General features: G+C 39.1%; 1 protein-coding gene across 1 annotated transcript; it reads right to left on the bottom strand.

The window, feature by feature from the left end:
* Positions 1–220: 220 nt before the first annotated feature.
* Positions 221–24,586, bottom strand: TMEM168 (transmembrane protein 168; the record flags this gene model as incomplete). Its single annotated transcript, XM_082494994.1, has 4 exons — positions 221–1,334; positions 5,662–5,936; positions 8,158–8,300; positions 23,450–24,586. The coding sequence occupies 4 exons, from the start codon at positions 24,584–24,586 to the stop codon at positions 787–789; spliced, it is 2,103 nt and encodes a 700-aa protein (XP_082351120.1). The 3' UTR covers positions 221–786.

Here is a 24,586-nt window from a genome sequence, read left to right as displayed (position 1 = left end):
CTTTCAAAACCCACCTGGACACTGTCCTGTGCAACCTGTTGTAGGTGACCCTGCTCTGGCAGGGGGGTTGGACTAGATGATCTCCAGAGGTCCCTTCCAACCCTGACTATTCCGTGATTCTGTGTGAAAACATTGTCTGAGCAGCATCAGAACATTAGAGGGTTGTGTGATGTGCTTGGTTTTTGTGGCAAATTTCCACTGATGGCAGTAGAGAACTGAGGCAGGGGCTGAAGATGTAAAAGCAAATAGAACTAAAGATTCTTGGTAGCTACTTACTTACAATGGCTATTCATTCTTCTCTTTTATTTTTTTGGTTCAGTGCTGTTTTACAATACCCTTGACCCCACCATGTAATTTCAAGGACATATAAATTGATTTGAGTATTAGCTTGGTTCCTTTCCTGTATTTGAACCTCATAGTGGATATAAACGGCAAACAAGCATGCTATACCATTCACAGGAGCTGTTGTCCATCAAACTGGTGACTGAACAAAGGCTGCTTTAAGTAATGCATATGAACATTGAATTGTGTCCAAAATGCATGGTCATATTAAATAAGTCTCTTACATATGTACATACAGACCAGTAACAAAACTCAAATATCACAGTCCTACCCTCTTCTAAGATCGCAGTTTTTAACTGTTGCATATACTGTAGCTGCTCAAAGAGCTGAATAAAGTGAGTGTAGCAGACTTTTTCAGAGAAAAATAGTCATATAAAAAGTTGTAAGTACGGCAAAGTGAGAAAGTTCCCAGAGTTCTCACTTAATTTCCTCTTTGGTTCCTAATTAGGATTTTACGAGTTTGAAACCCTGTCCTGTGTCCAGCACTGTGGGAAGAAACCAACTCATTTTCAATCTTTTCAAGCACCTAAAGCACGCTTTACATACCCAGAACAGATTTAGACCACAAAACCAGTTTGCCAAATGTACTAATGGATAGGTGATACGTGGGAAGTATATCATCCAGTGTTTGGCAACATCGCTTCCCGTTGGCAAATGCAAAGTGTAGTCACTCCAGTGTTTTGACACACCGTACACCGCTTTCACTGTACGTCCCTTTTCGGACCAGCTGATATTGCTGTCGGGGTTACAGTTGTACTCAACCCATTGCCTGGTGAAGTCACCAAGCTGCGGAGGGTCTGCTTCCTCGATGTCTACAACTCTGGCCATTTCTGCTCCTTGCACAGCAACATACTGGTCATTTACTTTTCTTACTTCTTTAACCCAAGGCTGAGAGTTCTCACAGTCTAAAACGATGATGAGTCGAGAACAAAAAGTGCCGTTCTTTTCTCTCCACCACTCCAGAAGTGTGTCAAGTCGTAAAGCATCACCTCCTGCCACAAGGAAAAAATATTTTAAGATTAGCAGGAAGAAACAGAAACCTCTAGGATTTTGACTGCAGGTTCCAAGAACCCCTTATTTTAATAACATGGACAGAGGCAATAGAAGTTTTCAACTGATCCTCCCTGCTTGTAGATGTTGCAGGTCTCCAGAGAGATATTAACTGATTCTACTTGACTTGCTGTGGCAGATGAAGCCCTTAACTCACCCTTCATTACAAAAAAAAAAAAAAAAAAAAAGACAGCCTGCTGAAGAGATATCTGGATATAGTTAAACAAGGGAAAAAACCCCGAAATACAGTTTATTTTGTATTAAATTCTTAATAATTTTAATGGAAAAAGCACTCTTTTTAGTATGTTTTTATTAATACTAGAAGGACTCCTCTTTTAAGGAAAAGAGAGGACTTTTGAACATAACACATGCTAACAGTTTCAAAGCACAATGAGAAAGCCACCTAAAGGCATAACCATCACTTTGGCTTGAAAAAATCATGTGACCAGAAATGGAGAGATTCACTCATAGACACAGTTGTCTTCAGAGCTTCAAGAAAATTAAAACTGGTATGGATTTACAACTCAATGAAACAAAAATCTCATAGGATTTTTTCCCCAATATTTATTTCCTATCAGCTCAGAAAACACTTGCAACTAGAGTGTCCAAAGTCTCATGTTCCATCTCAGCTCTTGCTCCAAAAATGCTTTAAAAGAACAGACTGTAATTAAACCAAGTTACCTGTAGCAGGGAGTACTTCTGCTTAAGTGTAACGGATAGTTCAGGATCTATGTAGCTTTGAAAAGCAGACTACTTACTCAAGTGCCTTGTGAACATGTAAATAAATCTCCACTGACCCCATAGTGACTATTAATGTGAAGAACTGATATGTCTACATGCTGAGGGCTATGATACAGACTTACAACAAAAACACTCTAGTTTGAAAATATCCATTTTTAAAAAAATAATGAAGACTTCTAGAAGAAAGGTAGAAAAATGTGATTTAAAATAACTGCATTTTAATTCCTTAGTGATTTTCATTGAGGAATATAAGTACATTTAACAGTGCTTATAATCTTGTTAGTAGGAATCTAACTGCACAGATGAATCTCAAACAGAATGGCTGCATATTTCAGCACTTACATTTCTACCTGTAAGGGGTGACAAAAAATATGCTTCAAATTAATAGCTCACAGTTAAAGCTTTGGGCATGCTATCTCAGTTAAAATAAAAGCAAAATTACAGGGCTACAACTTTATCTAAAAAAATGCAAACCTGGAAAATTTAGAACCAAAGACAATCTCAATATACAAACCTACAGTAATGACTTGTCTTGGTACATGATCCCTAAATTGCTGTAGTTATTTACAGAAGAGGCTTCTATAGAAGCAGTTTCCCTTTTCTAGGTAAGCCTTCTGTGTCAATTAACAGTAAAAAAAAATATCTTTATTTGTTCATGTTTTAGAAGATTATTAATAAATTTTATTTTACTGTAACTATGCAGGGCTGCGGGTGATTTCAAAACAGTACTGGACAGAACCGCCCAAAGAAAACCATCTCATCCTTCACACATACACACGCTCAGCTTCTAACTCTACTGACCTCAAACACATGGAGTCATCAGCCAGCACAAGATTTAAGCATCAAGCTGTGTAAGAAATCCACACGTCTGGCCACAACTGGCCCTTTGGCAGGTTTCGCAGGCAGTTAAGCCAACGGTTTCAGCAACAGAGAGAAAGCTTTATTAGCCCAGCTCTTGCCTTTGCCTTCACTCAGAGAACATCACCTACCAGGTCGTTTGACTGCTTATACTTTATGCATGACTAGTTAACAGTTTCTTTTATACACCACTGTGTTACATCTCAGCTTCCAACAACAGAGAAACATCATTAGTGAACTAATAAATCCAGTAAGTCTCCTTTAAAAGATGTCACTACAAAGCAAAGACTACATTGCTACTGCTGTGCCATATCATGGCATAAGCCGGCAGTGAGACACCACTTACTCTATTAGATCTGAATGTTGTACTTCATTGTTGCTGTCTCTGTTCATCCTCTCCAGAGGTCAGAGGACGGTACATATTACTAGAGCTGATGACCAAATGTTCCATCTGTCACAAAATGCCACTGTCCAACACATGCAGTACAATTACACAACCAAATAGCATTCATCTTTTCAGTTTATACTTCAAGTTACATTCAGGAGCAGTGCTATCTGGAAGGAGTATCAGGTTGCACTTCATGATTTATATAAAATTAATCACAAAAAAGGATGCAAGACGTGACAGCTGCCTGTTCCTCTCTTTTATGTGACTATACAGATCTCCAAGTGGAAACTGAAGACGTGCTTGGATAGAGAACTGAAAAAGAGCTTTGTGAGAAAGCTAAACATCACTGCATTTACATGCTACATCTTATAGCACAGAAACTTTCTTTTTATTTTAACGGTGACCTTGGCCCTTATTCTAGAAGTGAAGACAGAGTTTAATTTAGGCTACACCTACCTGAACAGATATACAGAGACCTGAGCTCCCCTTTCACACTCCAGGCTGGCCAGATGTAAGGCAGGACTGGGCTGGAAGCTGTCCAATTTTTGCAGCAACATTTGGCTCTATATATGCTATAAAGCTAACCGTGTCTGTGCTGCTGGCTGGAGCACAGGTGGGAGGCAGAGTTTTGCTGCTATCCTGCTCCACACAACGTGTGGACACGCTCAACAATTGCATGGGGTGGCAGCTGCTCTTACAGACAAACCACCCTGCTCTCACAGAAGTCACTCAGCCACCCTGGCATACACTGCGGTACATCACTCAGCTAAGCTCAGAGTACAGCTGTGGCTTTTTTAAATCACTGAGATTTTTTGAGAAAAAATACACACTGCCCTTCAGCAGGTCTAATGGTTCCAGCATGGAGTTGCACCAAAACAGGTATACAGCCTTCAGACGAAAACTGACCTGTGCCTGAACACCACAGCACGACCACACACAAAGCTACTATCTGGCTGCACTGTTGAAGAGCACATGCCACTGGAGAGAGACTCTTTGACAAACAGCCAGGCAGAGTGCTATCCAAGAGAGCTAATTCTGTCTCAGGAAGAAAAAAAAGTTGCAAATTTTCAAGGTATTTACTACAAGATTCACTTTTTGCACACAGCAATCTCAGAAGCCCAGCTCCATACAGCAGGAGAGCAAGGCTAATCCTACCAATGATCTGAAAACTTCAGTAAGTTTACCAAAGAATACAGTTGAGGTAGGACTTCCCATCATAAAGAGATCAAAAACAGGCCAAGAAAAGGCGAAATGGTGAAGTCTATGCCAAGCATACAATAGGGCATTAAACCGGCCCTTTATATAGGGGTTTGTAGTCTACAGGCTACACTGCCCCCAGAGGGACTCCCAAACTCTAGGATGTCAGCAAACCATAGCTGTTTTCAGAGTACAAGGTTTGCTAGATGTTTGAAGACCTGCTTTTCTAGTGTGGATTGTATACCTGCCTCCTATTTCTTTTATCAATTCTATCTTTTACCAAAAAAAACAGAGCACATCTTAAGGACATGAGTGCAGTCTTTCACAAAAGCCTGACACCGTGACACTGTATAATTCACTCTGCCATGTCCAGGGAATGAGAATAGATTATGCTTGTTCATTACAGTGAACAAATATTCTTCAAAATACAGGGGAAATCTGTCTTTAGAGCAGGAAGGGATCATTTCCATTTTACTTTTCTGGAAAAAAAAAAAAAAAAAAAAAAAAAGAGATCTTTAAAGTTAACTTGTTGAATTGTAAGGGGAATATGAAATCATGTTTAAACCTGTAAGCATACCTTTGGGGTCAACAATATTTAAACTATTTTGAGAACAAGCGTAAGATTAGTTAGCTGCAAAAAGATTTTTATCAAAGTGACTAAGTACTAAAATGACATAGAAGTTCATGAAGTAACGTAATTGTCATACACAGCAAGGTAAGGAAAGAGCTGCTTCTTTACATCAAGTTAACTGCATACAAAAGGGGCTGCTGCACATCTCCATTCTCTCCATCAGCAGAGGTAGTCAGCCTGCAACCTTGCCTATTTTGATGATTCCTCATAGCCCCTGAATCTCTTACCAACCATGTTCTGTATTTCTCTTTCATTTCTTCCTTCCCTGCCAGAAGCTTGTATAACTGTTCTCCAAAGCCTAGTGGTTCTTTGTGATCCTGGTCTGTCAGATAATAAATGTGACCAAAACTTCAAAGCTTCGCAATACAGTGTGATTTTTTACATAAAGAATTAATTGATTTGGAAAGTTTATCAATACCAAAACTATTAATAAAAAAATTCCCCAAGCAGTTACCTGCCAGTGCCCATTCACCAGTGCCATGTGAGTGACCACTGTAATATAAAATGTAGGTATCATGTCTGGGCCCATCTGCTGTCCGAAGTTCAAGAAAAGACTTGATCTTGGAGTGAAGGGTATCAAAGGTCAGTCCGCTCGTAGAGTAATCGCAACCATATGTCTCAATCATGTGATATGCAAAAAATCTTTGGATGGCATTAAGCATGCCAGTAGACCTCAGATTTAACTCTTGCACATGCTCAGGTGGAAGAAGAGTTGGCTGGCCATCAGGACTACAGGAAAGAAAAACAGCTATGATTATGATTTGTAATTATTTCTTGCTTAGTGGACTTTTAGCAATTGGTGATTTTTTTTCCTCATGCATATTTCCTCCGCTATGAAGTAGCACTGTTCTAAATTCAAATTTAGTTGAAATGTACAGTTTATAAGCAATTCAAAATACTGTATTTTGAATTGTTTATAAAATGTTTAAAAGTGGTCCCTGAGTGAGGGACCACTATCTCCCACCCCCTTCTGTCACACTCCACTTCAAAGGGTATTCCTTACACAGCCTCTTGCTATTCCTGCAGCTGAGACACACAAGGAGAGAGAGAGAGAGAGAGAGAGAGAGAAGCTGTGATGTGAACATGCTGGGCTTCTACAATTCCATTAAGTCCCACTGAAAGAGCACTGCCTTCAGACAGGCACTTGTTCACACTCAACTGGAAAGGAGCGCAGGGAGAACGAGTGTTAGTCTGCACAAAACACCATGCAAACTACTTTCCAATAATAGACTAAAGAGAAATCCAAGTACACATTTTGCTCAGATATTTTGGATTAATTCCCCTGTCTTCCAAACTAGCTGTTATTCAATATAGTACTCATGAACACAGTACTCCTTACTTGTGTGTGCTGTTCAGATGCTGATCTTTCAGCATAAGAAATATGTTTCAGATGACGATATTCACTGCTTATAACATGGAATTTCTAAGAAAATTACAAACTAGACCTGGAACAAACTACATATGTATAGGTAGGGGTGTGTGTGTGTATGAATATACATATATAACAAAAGAGTCCCTGTGTTCCCTGGGCATTGGACAGATTTTGTGGATGAAAATATGGAGATGGTCTTTACTAATAGAAAACATGACTTCTCTTTCTTCTCTCTTTTTTTTTTTTTTATATATATATTTATGTATGTATGTATTCTTCATGTATTTTGTTTCCAAGTCAGTGTGTAAAGCTACCCGCTTTCATTTTAGGTCTTGTTAAATATATTTTCCACCTCCTCACCTGCCTAGTGCCTTCATGAAGGCTAATGTTTCACTGCTACAATTATATTGAATACATCGTCATTACTGTTTGTCTTAGCAAGTGAAGACTGGACCCATTACTGAAACAGTCAAGCTTTGTTAATGAGGAAGTTTAGTTCTGTCAGGTCCTAAACAGTTGCTCAAGAGTCTCTCATTCACTCAGAAATTAGAGGGAACTGCCAGAAGCAGAATAACATAATACAATGAAAGACTTAAATTATTGACATGGAAACAAAAATAATTTATTCCTATTGTAATGTAAATTTTGAAAACTTATTTTTTAATCCCTAACAATAATTTACTACATAGATTTTATTTTATAAGAGTGCACAGCTGAAGACTGTAGATGGAAGACTAGAAAATCTGTTTTTACACTATTTTACACTATTTAAGATACAGTGATCTAAGATTAGCACACTACCTTCTGTTTCTTTGCCTATTAATTTTTTTTTCCCTATTCACCAAATCCATTACACATACTGCAAGCTGGGCAGTCTTCATAAATTGGGCAGTTCTATTTTTAAGCCCCTCATTTCAACTTACCCCTCTGCTTCTCTTATAACTCAAATAGATAACTTAGCTCTTGTTTTATTGTTTAGAAAAAAAAGGTGTACGCACAATTTTAATTATACGGCTAAAGTAGCATTTGCAACTTTAAGGCTTCTAAGAAAAACACACACATGGGCAAATAATAATAGTACAATCCCTTCACCCCCAAGCATTTCTCATATGGTAACATTTATATTGCAACAAAAATCAGCTGTAAATTCACAATAACAATAACTGACATGTAGTCCACTCGCAAATCTAATTTCAAAATAGACACCATCTCATTTAACAGAATTAAAAACTGTTTTAAACTGATTTGTCCGGTTTATTAAATCTCCTGTTATAAAATATCTGCACTTACACAAAGGATGATTAAGGCATTTGACTGAGATACGGAATGTGGACTCTGCCTATGCATGATTGGTGCCTAAAGCATTCATTGGCTTTCTAAAAGCAAATTAGATACATATAAAAAGGTGGAGCTGGAGTTACTCATTCCTTTTGGAAGGTGAGGAAAAGGAAAAATACAATATCTATTATTTAAATTTGTATGTAATTATTGAAAAATACAAGCAACAGCACTGCATTGCTTCCATGAGCTAACAATACACTTATACTTCTGTGAAGGTGAAATACATGGCAACTATACCTGCAAAAGTTGGTGGGAATCACAACAGCATACCCAACACACGTTCCTCCCAGGCAGTTTCCCAGCTCATGGAAAAGCCCATGAGCCATGGACTCCAGAGGTAAAACGATGAGAAATGCACTCATGAAAATCCCATTGGTTGGCTGAAAAGAAAACAGACAGATTTAGCTATTGCATGGAAAATCCTTCCTATCTGTCAGTTACGGTTTTATGAATAATTCCCTGTGTTTGATCAAACATATTTGGGTCCTGAAACATGCAAGTTACTACACGTAACGTATACTTTTTTCCCACATATTACACGGTGAAGTACTCTAAAAAACAATGAAAGGCCAATCTGGGGAGAAGGTGGCTGGTAAGCAGCGATCACTCTTCTGAAAAGAATGCATTTGAAAACACTTAACAGCACAGGATTTAGGTTTAAAAGCTCTGACCACAGCTTAGCTTTACCCATTTAAGCAGGAAAAACAAATGCCACAAAATTATTTATGTGCATAAAATAAGTGTATCTGTAAATATCTGCAGGATCAGGCCTTAATCAGTAAGCACAATGCAGAATATCATGTACCTAGCATCAGATGATAGCATACTATATTGCACCATTAAAAATATAGATTTAACTACTCCTGCTTTTTAATGCCAAGAGTTTTTAAGATATTCTTTGTGGAATACTATGTATCACACAGAAGATGACTTGTGAGAACATTTATGAACATTATTGCAATTAAAAAGACAATTCTTTGTCAGCTACACAAATATCAGATGAAAGAGACATCCACTACATGACTTCATAGCCTTCACACAGCTTTGTGTTTTGTACATTGAGCTTTCCTGTTTTGTAGGTAAAATGCAGTTTTGGAAAAGATTACCCTCACTGATACATAAATGATTTCTGTAAAAAAAAAAAAAAAAAAAAAAAAAGAGTTCAGAAGTTAACTAGTCAACCACTAGTACTAGTAAAATAAAAACAGACTTCGAAATACCAGCTGTCACCAAGAGGCAGAACAGATACAGATTCATTTTAACTATTTTAACATGATGTGACTAGGTTTAATGAGGCATTAAATGCTTTAGGAAAGGTAGAAACAGTATTATAATATATAGTTAACCAGGAAATTTAATATCCATGGTGCAGTTATTAAATATTAAAGTTTGTTATCTATCAAATGAAATAAATTCATAGCTATGTATTTCTGTCCTGAGAAGAGTTCTGTGGCCTCTCACCACATCTATGTTTTATTTGCCTTCTTTGCATAAATCTACAATTTTTATTTTTTTTTTTAAATCTGGATATTGCCTTATTGTTCAACACTGATTTGATGTGAACTGGTAGTTCAGCTTAACACAGAGACAAAGGCAAGTAACTATAACATGAAAATATTACACAACTTAGTCTGAAAGAACAGCTTTACCCATCTAATGTGCTTCCTGACTTAAGGAAGAATACTATTTGCCATTATACTTCTGATAGAAGAATTTCACCTATGAGTCCCTGAAATGATGACAGCAATACTTTTAACCACAAATAAACACCAGGATATGATATTAAATGATAGCATTATTAACTGATAGCACTGGTCTCAAATAACTGGTAACTGATAGCATTATTCTCAAATTCCAACACCCGAAACCACTATAAAACTATATCCAGCTCCTATTATGCTTTATACAATTCATGACAAATGAAAAGTGCAATTAATTTGCTCCCTGACTTGCTTACATTCGAGCTACAAAACTGGTTTGGATATAACAAATCCATCAAGAGGTGATAATGCTAGTGTTAATACTGCAATCCAATTTCACGTGGTATAATGTTATTTGATGTTTTGTGTTAATAATTTGAAACTACGAGGAGCAATGTGTGCCTACAAAGCACACGCATTATAGGAGATTCACAATCACTTTTACGTACATCATTTTCTTAGCTATCTCAGGAGGTACTTTGCATCACTCCAGACATATGCCCTTCCCTACCCCAGCCCTGCTACACTCAGAGGATCAGGATCAATGAGTGAGTGAGCAGACTGAACGTATTGAGGACAAGTGCAGAGAAGCATTCACATAGTGATTCTTAAATTTTGTGTCAGAGAATTAGGATTTTCATAATTAATTTCCCCCAAATCCATACAATTACCTGAAATCACCTGACGACAAGAAAGATTAAAACATTTTAAAAATTATAGTGCAACCTCAACTTGTTTTGTTGTTGTCCTGGTTTGAGGTAAAACAGAACCAATCTTGTTCAGTAACTTCGCTTCTTAGCTGCGCCTCTTCTAACTACTGAAATTAACTGCACATTGTGCAGACAGTGTTCACTCTCTCAGAGTGATAAGACCAATTGTTTATAGCTGATGCCCAGGCATGGCATGCAGAGAGGCTCTTGCTTATACTTATTGCCATAACCCCCAAGGCCAACCAACTTTGTTATTTGCCCCGTTGGAGGGTCGGAAGCGTAAAAGCATAGTGGGGTCCCACCTGCAGGGAGGAGCGGACAGGACAGGTGACCCAAAACTGACCAACAGGGTGTTCCATCCCATCTGCCTCATGTTCAGTATAAAAGCTGAGGGATCAAAGGGTCAGCGCTCTTCCTTCAATGGCCGACGTCTGAGGAGGACTCTGTTTGTCTGCCTGTGATCCTGATCCTGAATGCAGATCCAGAATCCAGTTCCCATCCGTCACTGAGTCCAGCCTGGGACTGCCCCAGTGCCAGCCGGTGTCGTGATTGTCATCTCGGGAGCTTGATATGGCTTTGTATATATTTCATTATTTCTTTTGTTTTATTATTAATATTTCATTAAAGCAGTTTAGTTCCTTCTAAACTCATACATCTCTTTTTCCTCCTCTGCCTCTCTCTTTGAAGAGGGGTAGAGGGGAGCATCTGTCGGTCCCATCTGGGGTCCCTCGGGTCTCCAGTAGTGGATTTTGGCCTAAACCACGACAGTTGTCAATAATAAGAAAAAAAATCCTATAATTAAGACAACATAATTTTTGTTTCAAATGTATCAGCAGAAAGTGTTCATTTTTGTTGCTCAGTTTTCAAAATGTACTCTGAAAATGAAAAGGACTCAGAGCAGCGGCAATAAAAACTTATAAAGTTTTGGTTAGTTTCCATTCTATAGAAACCTTGTAAAATATGAGACTTTGATGAAATAGTGGAGTGCTCCAGCTAAATTAGTTTCAAGATTTGGAGACGTACTTTTGCAACTGTAGATACCAGAAGGATAATTTGCTTTAAATTAAAAAACCAAAACCAAAACCAAAACCAAAAAAACCCAAAAGGAATATTTGGATCCTGCAGAAATTGAAGTTCTTGTCTGGAAAAGCTTCCTATTCATGATTGGTTAGTTAGAGGATTTTCTAAACCTTGGAAAGACCGAACACATGGACCAGGAAGTATTATAATGCATTTTTATGAGAAATTCAGCTTTTCCATCATATATAAATATGACTTTTCTTGGATCCTATTAGAGCAAACTGCTCTTACATTGCATTAATGTTTTGATTCCAGTGAACACATTACAAAATAAAAAACATACTTGCCCATAAAAACTACAGCTATCATAATATCCTAAAGAATACTATCTTATTACTTTATATAATTTTATTGTAAAATTTTTCTTACAACATGCCATGTTGTTCTAAACATTCCCTGCATTTCCTTAATCCCCTGAAACACATGCAAGTTATTAAGCCCACAGTGTTCTGCAGTAACAGAACTTGAGATCACCACAAAGATTAATAGTTTTCACCAAACTTCTGATTGAGTCTGACTTCTAAAAAAAAAAAAAAAAAAATTACATTTAATTGTTGAAATTATTCCTACCAATATGAAGACACTGGCAAGAAAATTCATAAGTACTTGTGAGATAAGGATCCCACAGAGAAACTGTAAGGATTATCTCAGTGATTATACGATTCTGTAGTGAATCAACTCAACTCTGTCTGAAGATTCAAATCCATCTTCATTTAGTGGCCATCTTAAAGTAGGAAAGTACTGTTAGTACAGATATTTTACATGTATAAACATCTATCTAATGTAAAGATGCTGGCACTTGCTGTCAGCACCTTTTCAGCAGTTTTGATTTAGAAGAAATATATCACTAACAAATATAAGAATGATTAATGATGTTTAGAGAAGCTCCTTAGTAAGATAATAAAGTATTTTAATTCAGCGTTGCAAAAAAAAGATCGATGACATGTTAAAATACCTAAACTATAAGAACTTGAAGTAGCAAAAAATAATACCTAATTAAGTTAGGAATTACTGTAAATGCGAAGATAGGTCCCTCTTTTAAGATAATAGCTAAGATGCCAGGTGGAGACTGTCAGTGCTTTACTAAATCCAAAAGATTTGATGACTGGTCCTCAATGGAGCAGATGGTGATGGATGCATAGGTGAAACCAGAAAGGGATTTTGTTCTGTCATCTATTCAACCAACCCATTTTCATTCTGTTTTCAACTGCTCTGACAATCTCAGCCTGCAGTACATCCCTGTACTCTAAGCGTCCAGCCAACAGACTGCTCAAAAAGCAAACAGAAGATGGGGACCATCTCAGCAATCCCATGGAAAACATGAGAAGCCATTTCATCTCTTAATCTTTGAGGTTTTTTGCTTTTGTCTTCTTCTAAATTAATATTTAGGAAATACACAGAAATTCAAATAATGTAGAAAAGGTAAAAGAATATACATCTTGCCTCTGCTGACTGAAATGACAGACAATAAAAGATCGGTGAGATTCACTAGTAGTAGTATCTTTCCACTTTCCTTCTTTAGTTTTTCAAGCAATGCTTATTATTAAGTGTGACTGGTAAAATATTAGAAGAATTTAGAGGTATTTTACAGCCAAGATATATAATTTTATATTCATGTATAGGACACCTCCACTCCCAAGGAGTAAACCACTGTCGGAAGTGGAACCATTCTGGAATTGCATCTAACAACGGAGCAATACTGACATGTGACTGATGAAAATAACAAGGAGGAAGGAAAAAAAAACAAACCAAAAACAAAACCAAAAAGAAACACTTGTTTAAATTGGAAATCAGTTACAAAGACCTGTAGAAGAGCCCTTCCGATTAAAATAGAAATAAATTACTAAACATATGTCAACTGAGACGATCGTGGAACCACCGAATGGTTGAGGCTGGAAAGGGTCTCTGGAAACCGTCTGGTCCAACCTGCTGCTCAAGCAGGGCCACCTAGAACAGGCTGCCCAGGATTACATGTAACGGACCAACAACTGAGGAGGCTCACACAGATGTCTTTGTGTATTTCCAGCAAAATTTCTGCCCTGCTTTCCATTATCCAAGCTTAATAATATTTACTTATTTTTATATATCCATATACTCACACACACAAGTAAATATAAACTAAACAGTTCTGCTTAGCTCCTCTCCAGTGATTCTGCAAAATAAAGTATATGCTCCATGATGGAGAAGGCTCAGGAGAAAAAGGATAACGTGATAACTAATCTACAAATATTTCATGGATAGCTTATTCCAAATGAAAACAAGATATGTATGTTACAGGTAAAAAGAAGCTTAAAGACAAAATTTGTAAAGTTATAATGTAGAACAACTAGCAGACGAAACAGTCTTATAACAAGCTATTGAATGAAAGAATAGTCTCTGGAGAACAATAAATAACCCATTACTTCTGACTATTAAAACAGCACTGGGAAAATCTAGAAAACAGTTTGCAGAAAATAGTTGTCATGTTCACTGGCAGATGGATTTAATGTGTTATGTTTCCCATCCTTGACTCCTGTTCTAACCACGGGAAAGCCTGTGCTTTAGTCTACATGCATTTGTCCTAGCAAAAGCAGAAGTGGTTGTCAATTTAAAAGCACACTACATGGCTTTCTGATTATTTTTTTTAATATAAAAATTTGAGTTCTGAAATTAATGAGACTGACAGCAAGCTTAACACATAAATCAGATACTTCAGACTAACAGTGAAGACCTTTCTCTTGCCACCAGAGATCCCCTTCATGACCTAGGGCCTCTGGAAGTGGTGGTGACAGCAGCAAGGTGTGCTGTCACTGTGGATGTGAGCAGGAAGGCTGACATAGCCCTCCGGACACGACTGGAGAGGTAGAGAGCCAAGAAGCACCTACTGCAGAGAGAAAGATGGGCAGCAAAAATAAACAGGACAGTGGACGAGTTTCAGAAGAAATGATGAGCAGTGAGCAAGGGGGATTTAGGATCCAGCTTAAGAGATAACAAAACAGTGGGGAAAGAGAGAAGAATAGTATTGCAAAAGAAACAGACAAGTCTGTGAAGAAATAGTGAGGCACAGATGTGCAAGTCAAATCGGCAAGGAGGGCAAAACTGACAGTGAGGAAAAGAAAGAGGGGAACTAAAAATGACCAGACAGAGAGGAAAAAAAAAAGCAGGAGTGGCATGGCTATTTGAGAATATACCGAGAGAAGATGCAGCAGATCCTCCGGGGGAAAAAAAGAAAAAAAAAATTAAACTGGACAAGCAAAGCCTGCAGAGGACTGGATTAAAAATACAAGTCAGGAAGAAAAGCAGGGCAAAAATGAAGGAGAAAGACTGGATACGATTTGCATTCAAAAAAGTTATTTAATCTGCAATGTTAACAAAAGTATATGCAAGTAAATATAGATTTTACTTAGAAAACTTCTTACTATTCAGAAAATAATATTGGTTTTAGAGAAGTTAAAAAAATTCATAGAAGTTAAAAAAAGTTATAGAATCACAGAATGGTTTCGGTTGGAACCACTAGACCAGCTTGCTCAAAGCCCCATCCAGCCTGGCCTTGAATGCTTCCAGGGATGGGGCATCCACAGCTTCTCTGGGCAACCTGTTCCAGTGCCTCACCACCCTCACAGTGAAAAATTTCTTCCTAATATCTAATCTAAATCTCCCCTCTTCCAGTTTGAAGCCATTACCCCTTGCCCGATCACTACATGCCCTTGTAAAAGGTCCCTCTCCAACTTTCTTCTAGATCCCCTTCAGATACCATCAGTCCCCACCTTCAACTTTATTATGGCGTTGTAAATTCAGCTTTCAAGAAACACCAGGCAATCACACCACAGTAAAGACTACAAAATCACTAACTTTCTCCAAAACAAGAAAATACTCACACATACAATAAACTAACTTTTCTTTCATGAATAATTCAAGTTCAACATTACTGTCCATTTAAATACAAGTACTCAAGCACATCATAAATACTATTATTTTACTAACCCATAAAATTCATTAAAAACAAGAATAATGTACTGAAAATTCCTTATTCCATTACTTTACCTGACTTCAACATAGTTAATTTTTCTCTTGGTAATATTAAATACAGGTCCTCCAGGGATAATAATTCTCTTTGGCCAGTAATTCAGAAAAACTGTACTGTTACCTTGGCATAGAGCACTTAACAAAATCTGATTTTAAATTTCTGAGAGAAAGATTCCTCCAAATCTTTCCAAGATCTTTGCTTGCAAATTCCAAGACTTCCATCTGCAAATTTGTCATCATTTTATTGGCTTCTGAAAGAAGTAATGCCTGAGACATTTGCATTACTTCTGCTGCATCTTGTCCCATCCAAAAGCCTAATTATGAACAGGCACGTGAGTAATTGCTGAAATGAGTAAGCTGAAGTTAAGAGTCTATTGATATCACTGAAATTACACACACTAATGTTAAGGCAAATACAGAACACTTCCTGCAGGTTTTGCAAGGAAAGTTTAACGTATTCCCACTCACAAGTCAAGGTGTCTTTCCATTCCAGTTAAAGCAGGGATTATTCTCAGAGGCAGACCATGTCCCAGGTGAAACATGCCCCACTGCAAAGCTGTTACTCCATTTGTGAGTGCGGCCAGCTTTATCAAATTACTTTTACACTTCTTGTACTTCCTGAGCCCATCCTCCAGTTTCAGACAGCCCTGGTGATTCTGCTCCTCACATTTAAAGATTGATCCGTTGGAGAGAGATTCTGCTTTCAGGAGCCACAGTTCTTCCCAAGCACATATTGAAGCACCAGGAATAGAGACTTTCAACCTGAGGCTTATTACAAGGGCTAAGCTCCCCCTAAAGAAAGGTCTTTGGCTAAGAGGACTTCCAGCCTCAACAATTCTGCATGAGTCACAAAACTACTGTGTGCAACAGTGAGTTAACTGACCTCACTTTAAAGGCCCTTCCACAAAAGGAGATTCAATATTTTTCTGGCAATTTTAATCAAATAGGATACTTCTAGCCACCAATTAGCAGACAACTGTGTCTTTAGGTCTTGACCTTTCATACACTTGAGATTTATATGATGCACAGATATTACAGATATTAAAACCGCTAAAAGGGCATATATAATGTGCCTGTAACAAAGCTTTCCATGAAACAGAACCCCTCCCTTCCACCACCCCATTTCTGGCTGTAACCTAACACACAGAGCTGAGCTAGACTTTTTATATGCTAATTATTTATAGCTGACTGTCAGAAAGTACCTTTCCAAGGCTCAGGTTTTTAGCAAATTCTATTCATTATATAGGAGGTCAAATGGCAGACCATGAAGTGATTTCAAGCCACCTCTCTTATCAAATGCTGTATCATTAAGCAGGCTTTCAGTACTTTTTCAGAGTGAGGAAAGGTATAAGTAAAAAAATGTTTCACCTTCCAGATGACACTTAACAAATTTCACGTATAATTAGCACTTACTAAAAAGACCACAGAAATCCCAAACTGAAGTTGCAAAGACTGAAAACTGTTAATCTTAACACAGAAAAATGTTTTAAACAAATTTAAAAAGAGCAAACACATTTTCTGGAAGTGGTGACTGAGGAACACTTAGCATTGCTAAGAGAACATATGTTGAAAATTTAAATAAAAAAAAAAATCCATAATATAAGAATGTAAGAGTGGCTGTATTAGTCTGCATCAAAGGTCCATCTAGAAGAATGTCTGGTCTCCAAAGATTGATGCCTAGGGAAGCCTGTAAGGACAGTCCAAGCACACATGTTTCCCAAGTACAGCAACTACTGGTGGCTCAAGGACTTCCTGAGTCAGACATGGTTTCCATATAGTACGTAAACCTCAGTGAATTTGTTTCCGTGAACTTGTCCAGCTTCCTCCTGAATGTCTGCAACTGCGCGGCACACACAGCATGCCACGATATGCGGCCCCAGAGCTAACTCAGCATTGTACAAGGAACTATTCCCACCTGTCTGGCTCCAACCTGCTTCTTCCCAACTTGATTCCCCTCAACTTTCACACCAGAACTGATTGTTTACTGTCTCTTACTGTTTACCTTCTCCCAGATCACATGTATTTTATATGTTCATCATATCCTCACTTAGTTTTCTCTTTTCCTGGCTTGTTTAATCATTCCCTCCATGTAAACTGTTTCATATCTATAATGAATTTCGTCGCCCATCTCTGAAGCTTCCCTTGTTTTCTTATCTATAGGAAGGCAATTAAGAATTGCACAGTTATTCAAAATACAGAAGCTCGGGATTTATACAGTGACAGAGTGATACCTCCAGTCCTTTACTAATAATCCCCAATATTTAATTTGCTTTTTTTGACCACTAATAAACATTAAGCTGATGTTTTCATGGAAAGGCATCTAACACAGTCCTAAGACCTCTACCACATCCTGATGTCACCAGCTTTTTTCTTCAGCAGTTTTCTTAAAAACAAAACAAACCCAAACAAAACCCTGAAATCCCAACCCACTAAGTATTTAGCAATAACTATCTCTTTTTAAAGAGGAAAGGCAGACAGTGTTCTTTAGCAGTCTGATCTGCTTCTTTAACTGTTACAATACATATGAATCACTATAAGGAAAGTATACATTCAGTGGAGAAGCTTGTTTGCTGCATTACTTTTGTGTTTGTTAGACCTCCTGAAAGAGACTCAAAAATCCAGCGAAGGATTGTAAAGTAGAGTCTTGAGGCCTTGAATTCCCCCTACAAAGAAGAACAAATACTAGTTTCCTAGAAAAAAAAAATATGCCCTGCAAGAGGGTCAATTTTGTGCTCATGCATTATTGCTTTCTTACTTCTAATTATTTTGAAACCTGACACTATCCAGAAAAATACAGAAAAGGCCACAGTTTCCTGCTATCACTATAATAAATGATACATCCATTTCTGAAATTATGGTCTGGCCAGGTCTGCTAAAGTATTTAATTTTCTGACAACAGAGGAAATAGGCATAGTGATCTGCAAGGCAAACATCACAACATCTTCAGAAGTAGGAATCATTTTAGTTGGATACAACTGCATTCATAACCTTAATCTAATTGATTACTAGAAATACATGGTGAAAGAAATATAAATATAGTAAAAGAAATGTAAATGTAATTATCTACTAAAACTAAATGATTATAATAAAAACCTGGATTTCCTGACAAGTAAAAGTATTTGGTCTGGTGATTTCACTTTTTGCCAATACAATTACTCCTTTTCCCACTGAATAGGCAAGTACACAACCTATCAGACAGAGGTGATGAGCAACAGCTTATCTTATTTGCACACAGGATGCTAGAAACTGAAATTAGCCAATAACAGATATTAAGATTTTAGAAGCATTTCCAGTTTGCTTCTTGTGAATGGTTCTGGACAAGTCATTCCACAGCACTTCTTCAGAATTAGAGAGGACAGAAAATTATCACACATATAACAGTTGCACTTATTTGGGGGCAGTGGACAGAGACAGAAAAAAAATTACAAAGAATTATTAATCGACATGAAGAGAAAAAAGGAGCAAGATGGGTATGAATCCAGTCCTTCTTGCTTACGGACACAGCTTGCAGTAATGAAGCAGTCATCCTACAGGAAGTGCCCTGTGTACTTTAAGCAGATGCATTGGGAGAGTGAGCCCTTCTGCTGAAGATTCTCTCCAAGGATGGGGGTTCACTCCCTGCAGACAGGCTCTGGGTGCCACCAAAAGAAACTGCCTCTCTCCAGCGGCTATCTGGACAACTTACACACTTGATTTGTCCTAACTGCTTTGTTAGGTGTGACTAGGTGGAATGATTCCATCCAACTGATTTTAAAACTACGTAATTATTAACTAGCGTCACAGAATGGTTTAGGTTGAAAGGGATCTTAAAGACCACCTAGTTCCAACCCCTCTGCCAGGTACACCTTCCACTAGACCTGGTTGCTCAAAGCCCCGTCCAACCTGGCCTTGAACACTTTCAGGGAAGGGGCCTCCACAACTTCCCTGGTGAAACAACCTGTTTCACCCTCATAGTGAAAATGTCTTCCTAATATCTAATCTAAATCTCCCCTCTTCCTGTTTGAAGTCATTACCCCTCATCCTATCACTACATGCCCTTGTAAAAAGTCCCTCTCCAGCCTTCTTGTAGGCACCCTTCAGATACTGGAAAGCTGCTATAAGGTCTCCCCCGAGCCTTCTCTTCTCCAGGCTGAACAACCCCAACTCTATCAGCCTCTGCTCACAGGAGAGGTGCTCCCGCCCTCGGATCATCTTTGTGGCCCTCCTCTGGACCTGCTCCAACAGGTCCATGTCCGTTACGTTGATGGCTCCAGAGCTGGACACAATATTCCAGGTGGGGTATCACTAGAGTGGAGTAGAGGGGCAGAATCCCCTCCCTCGACCTGCTGGCCACGCTTCTTTTGATGCAGTCCAGGATATGGTTGGCCTTCTGGGCTATGATCGCACATTGCTGGCTCATGTTGAGTTTCTCATCAATTGACACTCCCAACTCCTTGCCCTCAGGGCTGCTCTCTGCCCAGCCTGTTTTGTGCATTGGATTGCACCAGCCCACGTGCAAGACCTTGCACTCGGCCTTGTTGAACTTCATGAGATTTACACATGCCCACCTCTCCAGCCTGTCCAGGTCACTCTGGATGGCATCCCTCCCCTCCAGCGTGTTGGCTGCTCCACACAGCTTGGTGTCATTGGCAAGATTTCTGAGGGTGCATTCCGTCCCAACATCCATGTCGCCAACAAAGATGTTAAACAGCACCGGTCCCAGTACCGATCCCTGAGGAACACCACTTGTCACTGCTCGCCACTTGGACGTGGAGCTGTTGACTGCAACTCTTTCAGTGTGACTGTCCAGCCAGTTCCTTACCTGCTGAGTGGTCAATTGGTCAAATCCATGTCTCTCCAATTTAGAGAGCAGAATGTTGTATGGAATGGTGTCAAATGCTTTGCACAAGTCCAGGTAGACGACATCAGTTGCTCTCCTCTTATCCACCAATGCTGTAACACTGTCATAGAAGGCCACTAAATTTGTCAGGGACGATTTGCCTTTAGTGAAGCCATGCTGGCTGTCACCAATCACCTTATTTTCCATGCACCTTAGCAGAGTTTCCAGGAGGATCTGCTCCATGATCTTGCCAGGCACAGAGGTGACTGACCAGCCTGTGGCTCCCCAGGTCTTCTTTTTTACCCTTTTTAAAAACAGGGTGTATGTTTCCCCTTTTCCAGTCTGTGGGAACTTCACCAGACTGCCATGACTTCTCAAATATGATGGACAGTGGCTTGGCAACTTGATCTACCAGTTCCCTCAGGACCTGTGAATGAATCTCATCAGGTCCCATGGACTTGTGCACCTTCAGGTTCCTCAGCTAGTCTCAAACCTCCTACAGCGAGTGGTACCTCACTCTTCCAGTCCCTGCCTTCACTTTCTGCAACTTGGGCAGTGTGGTTAGAGCCCTTCCCAGTGAAGACTGGTCCAAAGAAGTCGTTGAGTATCTCAACCTTCTCCATGTCCCAGGTGACGAGGTCTTCCATTTCCTTCCTGAGTGGGCCCACATTTTCCTTAGTTTTCCTTTTGTCACTGATATACTTACAGAAGTCTTTCTTGTTGCCCCTGACCAGATTTACCTCTATTTGGGATTTAGCTTTTCTAACCTGATCCCCGGCTGCTCGAACAATTTATCTGTATACCTCCCAGGCTACCTGTCCTTGTTTCCACCCTCTGTAGGCTTCCTTTTTCTGTTTGAGATTGTCCAGGAGTTCCTTTTCATCCATGCAGGTCTCCAGGAGTTTTTTGCCTGACTTCCTCTTTGTCGGGATGCATCGATCCTGAGCTTGGACAAGGTGGTCCTTGAATATTAGCCAGCTTTCTTGGGCCCCACTTCCTTCCAGGCCTTTATCCCACTGTACTCCAGCAAGCAGATCCCTGAAGAGGCTAAAGTCTGCTCTCCCAAAGTCCAGGGCAGCAAGCTTACTGTGCGCCCTCCTTGCCACCCTAAGGATCTCAAACTCCACCATCTCATGCTTACTGCAGCCAAAGCTGCCCCGGAGCATGAGATTCCTCACCAGCCCCCTCCTTGTTGGTGAGAACAAGGTCCAGTATGGCACCTCTCCTTGTTGGTTTGTCCATCAATTGTAGAAGGTAGTTATCATCGGCACATTCCAGGAACCGCCTGGATTGCTTATGCCCTGTTGTGTTGGCCTTCCAACAGATATCGGAGTGGCTGAAGTCTCCCATCAAAGCACTTGCAAATGTGAGGCTGCTCCTATCTGTCTATAGAGGGCCTTGTCCACTCGGTCTTCCTGGTCAGGTGGCCTGTAGCAGACCCCCACTGTAATATCACCTGTTCGTGCCCTCCCTTTAATCCTGACCCATAAACTCTCAGTTGGCTCCTCATTCATCCCCAGGCACAGCTCCATGCACTCCAGCTGGTCCTTGACATGGAGGGTGACACTCCCTCCTCGTCTCCCCTGCCCGTCCTTCCTGAAGAGCCTGTATCCATCCATTTTAACACTTCAATCATAGAAGCTATCCCACCATGTCTCCGTGATGCCGATTAGATCGTAGCTTCATAGATCATATGTCTCAGGATGTTAAAGGTGGAGGGCAAAGATAGAGAAATTAGTAAGACTATTTGACAGAGATGGTAAAAAATCACTTTTACTGAAAAACAGTCATCTAGTATATAAAAATTAAAGACTAGCATTTCGATAAAATCACACATTTCCCATAAGAGAAAGTATGGAAGTTAGCAATATTAGCATGCTGATATTCCATCTTTGTTTCTGTCTCCCAAACTACCTTCCCGTTCTTTTTGGCACCTTCACTTTCTGTAAATACATTTGGGGGGTTTTTCTTATCTACTTGTTTTTGGTTCTACTTCTTCTTTTTGTCCTTTTTGCAAGCCCACACACTACAGCTATGCATGCTGATATTTTTCCAAAGAAAGAGCAAAACCACCCAGCCTTCCTCCCAGGCTTGTCTGTTAACTTTTAATGCTCTTCATGAGAAAAAAAAAAAGAAAAAAAAAAAGAAAAAAAAAACAAACCAAAAACCACAAAACCAAACCCATACCAAACAAAAAAAAACAACACACAAAACCTCACAAAATAACTGTAAATCTCGTTTTCCACCAAGTTCTGTAACACCTTTCATCCACAAGGTTATTTAATCTAAGAAAATCTGCAGGAATGGGCAGCAAATTGTTTTGGAAACACTATGGAGACATTTCTGTAAACTGGATGTCCCATAAATAATACATAATTTTTACATATTATTATTATTATTTATATATATGTAATTCACTTAAGAGATGCAGGGGTACAAAAATGATGGTTGTTGGGTTTTAGATCAGCTTAAAAAAGAAAAGAGACACCAAGCTCCTTTTTCATTGCACCACACACTGTACTTTAACTTGGGCACTGAACAAGCATTTTGAGAGAAATTTATGTTTTCTGCTAAAGAAAAGACAACGTCCTTAATTCAGAAATGGAAAGAAAAGACAAAAAACTCTGTGTGATTTTAAGAACTGGTCTTTCAGAGGACATATCCTGTGGCACGTAACTAGATTTGAAAATAAGACATTTAAAGCACATGCCAACAATTTACCAGTTTATCAGCTGACTTCTAACTCTACATTAATGGTTAACTTCAAAGCAAAATTATTGAAAATTACATTCTTAAAACATGAATTTGCCTTGATTCAACTAAAATAGTCCATAAGAAAAGGCCTCAATATATTGAGCATTACTAGGGTTCCACACAGTTATTTACTTTGAAGACAAGTTTTATGCCACAATGAATTCAAAAGCAAAGTAATTTTGTAAGTAGGTAAACTTAAAATACTTTGCACAATTCTTTTGCCCTGGAAGCATTAATTCTTCCCATTCAGCCCACATAAAGAAGCTGGTATTTTCCAGTTGCCTTAACAGGCCACAGACAAGGCAGCACAAAGCGTTTAAATTCAAAGAGCATGCTGGTGAAACTAAGGGTTCCAACTTTGAGCCACAGCACACCATCAAACGTCACAGGAATTTTAAGGAGCCAACAATTCTCAGGAGCATTCTCAAGAGGGAGATCAAGATAAAGAGATTATTATTTACCTGCCAAGAAACGGCTCCCAAAACAGCAGTCGCGACAAGGCTGAAAAATACTAGCTGTTCCGAAATTAAACAGAAGTGACGCATGCCTTTAGATGCCATAACTCTGTCAAGGCTGTTGTTTTCCGCACGGTGGGTATAGTATACCTTGTGACAGTCATTTAGTTTTGTGTGAAATCCCCACAGAGTTATAAAAAAAATCACATGACAGATCATCCAGAAAATTCCAAAAATAGAAAAACCAGGTATCACAAAATACCAGAGATCCAAATCACGTAGTTTAAAGGCTGCAAGAATGAAAAAGATTAGTTCAATGACTCCAACTGAGATGACAGAAAGCCTTCTGCAAATTTTACCACGGTACAAGTAGGGCTTCCATCGTTCAGTAACTGAAAGTCCACTGAAGTAAACGTCGAGAAGGGGATCTGAAATCAGGCAGCTGAAGAAACAGGCCAAGGCAAATGGGTTTGTGGGGATTTGCAGTGATGGAAAAAAGAGCAAGGATGCAATGGCTCCAAAAATTGCCAAATTTGGAATTGCCAAAAAAGACTTCATACGTAAGTCAATAATCAACATGGCCAAAGCCATGACCAACAGAATAATGCTCATAGATTTTTCTACCAGCATAGTTGTGCTGGCAATTGCAAATCCAACTAGCTCCAAAAATTCAACTGTTGTCAGCAGAGTTGGTCGATGATGGATACAACCACAAATCCTCTCAACCAAAGCACATAATATCCTTAAAACAATGGCAGAGAGGAGCAGATATTTCGTAGCTTCTTCTTTCACATCCGTTTTGAAGGCAGAATTATTAAGAAAACAGAGAAGGCCAAGCAAAAAACCAAACCACAGATTGGAGAGACTCAAACTTGCTGTTTCCATCGAAAAATAGTAGTATAGTATGCTGGCAATTCCAAGAACAAAGAGCCCCAGAATAAATATTACCAAAATCAGTGCATCCGCAGTTTTTTCCCACCTGACATAAAGGCCCATGCAGATGGCAACCAGTAGGTTGATTCTGGCCAGATAGCCAAGGTATCTGACGGATGAGTGCATGTTCACTTCTCTGTTTGCTTCTTCTAGCCTCGTCATTGCTGCATAGAGACAATGACTAACACAGTAACGCAGTGACCTACACAT

This window comes from Vanellus vanellus (genome assembly GCF_965231255.1).
Source record: "Vanellus vanellus genome assembly, chromosome: 1".
Lineage (NCBI taxonomy): Eukaryota > Metazoa > Chordata > Aves > Charadriiformes > Charadriidae > Vanellus > Vanellus vanellus.
This window is presented reverse-complemented; position numbering and strand designations above follow the sequence as displayed.